Source organism: Pseudomyrmex gracilis, unplaced genomic scaffold, assembly GCF_002006095.1.
Source record: "Pseudomyrmex gracilis isolate BER0280 unplaced genomic scaffold, ASM200609v1 scaffold_1610, whole genome shotgun sequence".
Classification (NCBI taxonomy): Eukaryota; Metazoa; Arthropoda; class Insecta; order Hymenoptera; family Formicidae; genus Pseudomyrmex; species Pseudomyrmex gracilis.
This window is the reverse complement of record NW_018022194.1, coordinates 6,354-8,409: the sequence shown is the minus strand read 5'-3', so window position 1 is coordinate 8,409 and position 2,056 is coordinate 6,354. Positions and strand designations below refer to the sequence as shown.

General features: G+C 26.6%; 1 protein-coding gene across 1 annotated transcript in view; it reads right to left on the bottom strand.

Moving 5' to 3' along the window:
- Nucleotides 1–706: 706 nt before the first annotated feature.
- The window catches only part of LOC109862298 (putative nuclease HARBI1), a 3,505-nt gene continuing 2,155 nt past the window's right edge, over nt 707–2,056 (bottom strand). The window contains exons 2-4 of the mRNA XM_020442307.1: nt 2,017–2,050; nt 1,769–1,946; nt 707–1,393 (exon numbers count right to left, since the gene is read on the bottom strand). Of these exons, the coding sequence (XP_020297896.1) occupies nt 746–1,393; nt 1,769–1,946; nt 2,017–2,050 (860 nt within the window). The 3' untranslated portion in view covers nt 707–745. The remainder of the gene's footprint in view (nt 1,394–1,768; nt 1,947–2,016; nt 2,051–2,056) is intronic.

The window sequence follows — 2,056 nt, the reverse complement described above, 5'->3', positions numbered from 1 at the left end:
GAGAAAGAAGACATGCTGAAAAACTAGAAGTATTACGTAACTTTATGATGATGTTTTCAACAGACAATACAATTAATGATAATAGTGATTAGAAGTAGCATAATTTTTAACTTGACATTTTCTCAGACAGCATAATTTTCCAAAGAACATCCTGAAGACATGCTATGTCCTAAGAACATTNTCATGATGTTTCTTAGAGATTTTGTGTTGTCTGAGTTATGTATTTGGAAGATGTTGTTTTCAAATATTTTATATTTTTGTACGTTATCTAATACTAAAGACTGTGTTATAAGTTAGATTATGTTAGGTTAGGTTAGGTTAAGTAGTACTAAGGACTGTTTTTTTTTGTACTACTAAAGACTGGGAGTGCGGTCAACGTCTCACTGCAAATATTTCCAAGTATCATTCTATCTTTATTCTACATTTAACGAGAAATAAAGATAGAATCATGCTTCAAAACATTTGCAGTGAAGCTTTGACTGCACAATGGTTCTTTGTTCGTTATGTGATACTAAAGAGATTTTCTTTTATATATTGTGTATTAAAAACTGTTTTTATGTGCATTACGTAAGACTAAACCGTTCCTTCTTAACGTTCTGTAATGCTAATAATCTAACAGATATTAATGTTCTTTAAAATTTTAATTAAAATAAATTTTAAGTTATACGTTAAGTTAAAAAAGAAATATATTTTGTATTTTGANGAAACAGTTTTATTTATATATGTATGTTTTGTTACATGTTCTCTAATTAAAAGGCAATATATTACAAATAATATCTCTTTTTATTTCCCCCTCCATTCTATCATTTCGATTCTGTTCATTGTTCATACGCCTTTCATTATATTCTACATTCTCAATATTCTCAATATCTAAATCATCTAAAATATCATTATTCATAATACATAAATTATGTAATACACAACAGGAGATAATAAAATTAGCAGACCGTTTAACTGTGAAAAAATCTAGTAGTATTAGTTGCCTAAATCTTTGTTTTAATAATCCAAAAGCATTTTCTATTTTAACTCTTGTTTTAGACAACTTCTGATTATAATTTTGTTGAGCAGCTGTAAGATTACCGTAATCTCTATAAGGTGTTAATAAATATTTTCTTAATGGATATGCCGCATCGCNTATTAAATGAAAANAATCTGCCATATTTTGTATTTCAGTACTTAAAAATGATAACTGAAATACTCTTGCATCGTGTATTTTACTGGGAGTGCCGGTAAAAACATCTAAAAATAATTTATTAGCATCACAAACTGCTTGTAATGTTAGAGATGGATAATGATGCCTATTAATATATGTGCTCTTGATTTTTTTTGCAGGCGTTCTAATTTTAATATATGTTCCATCAATACATCCAAGAACTCCAGGAAATCCACATATCTGAAACAAACTTTTATATTTAGATTTATAAAGCTACTTTAAAGTGAATTTTATGTAAGTTTCAAATAATAATATAATGCATTTTTATATATGACCAAACTTTTCAATATAAAATATAATGTCATATCTACATAGAGATGGATGTTTCAAATTCTTGATAAGTTAATTGAAGTTAAATCATGTCTGTCTTTGTTCTTTTCAAATTAGATAAACAGATTATGATTTATCAGTTAGTTTATCAAGAGATTGTAACACCCGGCTCATAATGTCGTACAAAATTATATTTTGCACATTTTTCTTGATAAAATTTACTATTTTACTTTAATCTAATAACTGATAGGCATTTATTTAAACCNAAATAAAAAAATTACGCACATTTTCAAATTCACGAGCAACTAATCCTTTTTTGTTTTCTGTATCTGGCATCTTTATTATGTTTGGAGCAATATGATTTAAATATTTCATAATATTGGATGTGATAGCATGAAAAGTAGATTCTGCTATATCAAATCTAGATGCAACATCCCGTATTACACATTTGTTTCCTGCAAACCTGTAAATATTATATTATTCAGTACTTATATNTATGCATTAATTAACATAAGTATATATGAAATATATACCATAAAAATGATAATAGCTGTATATTACTGTGTACAACAG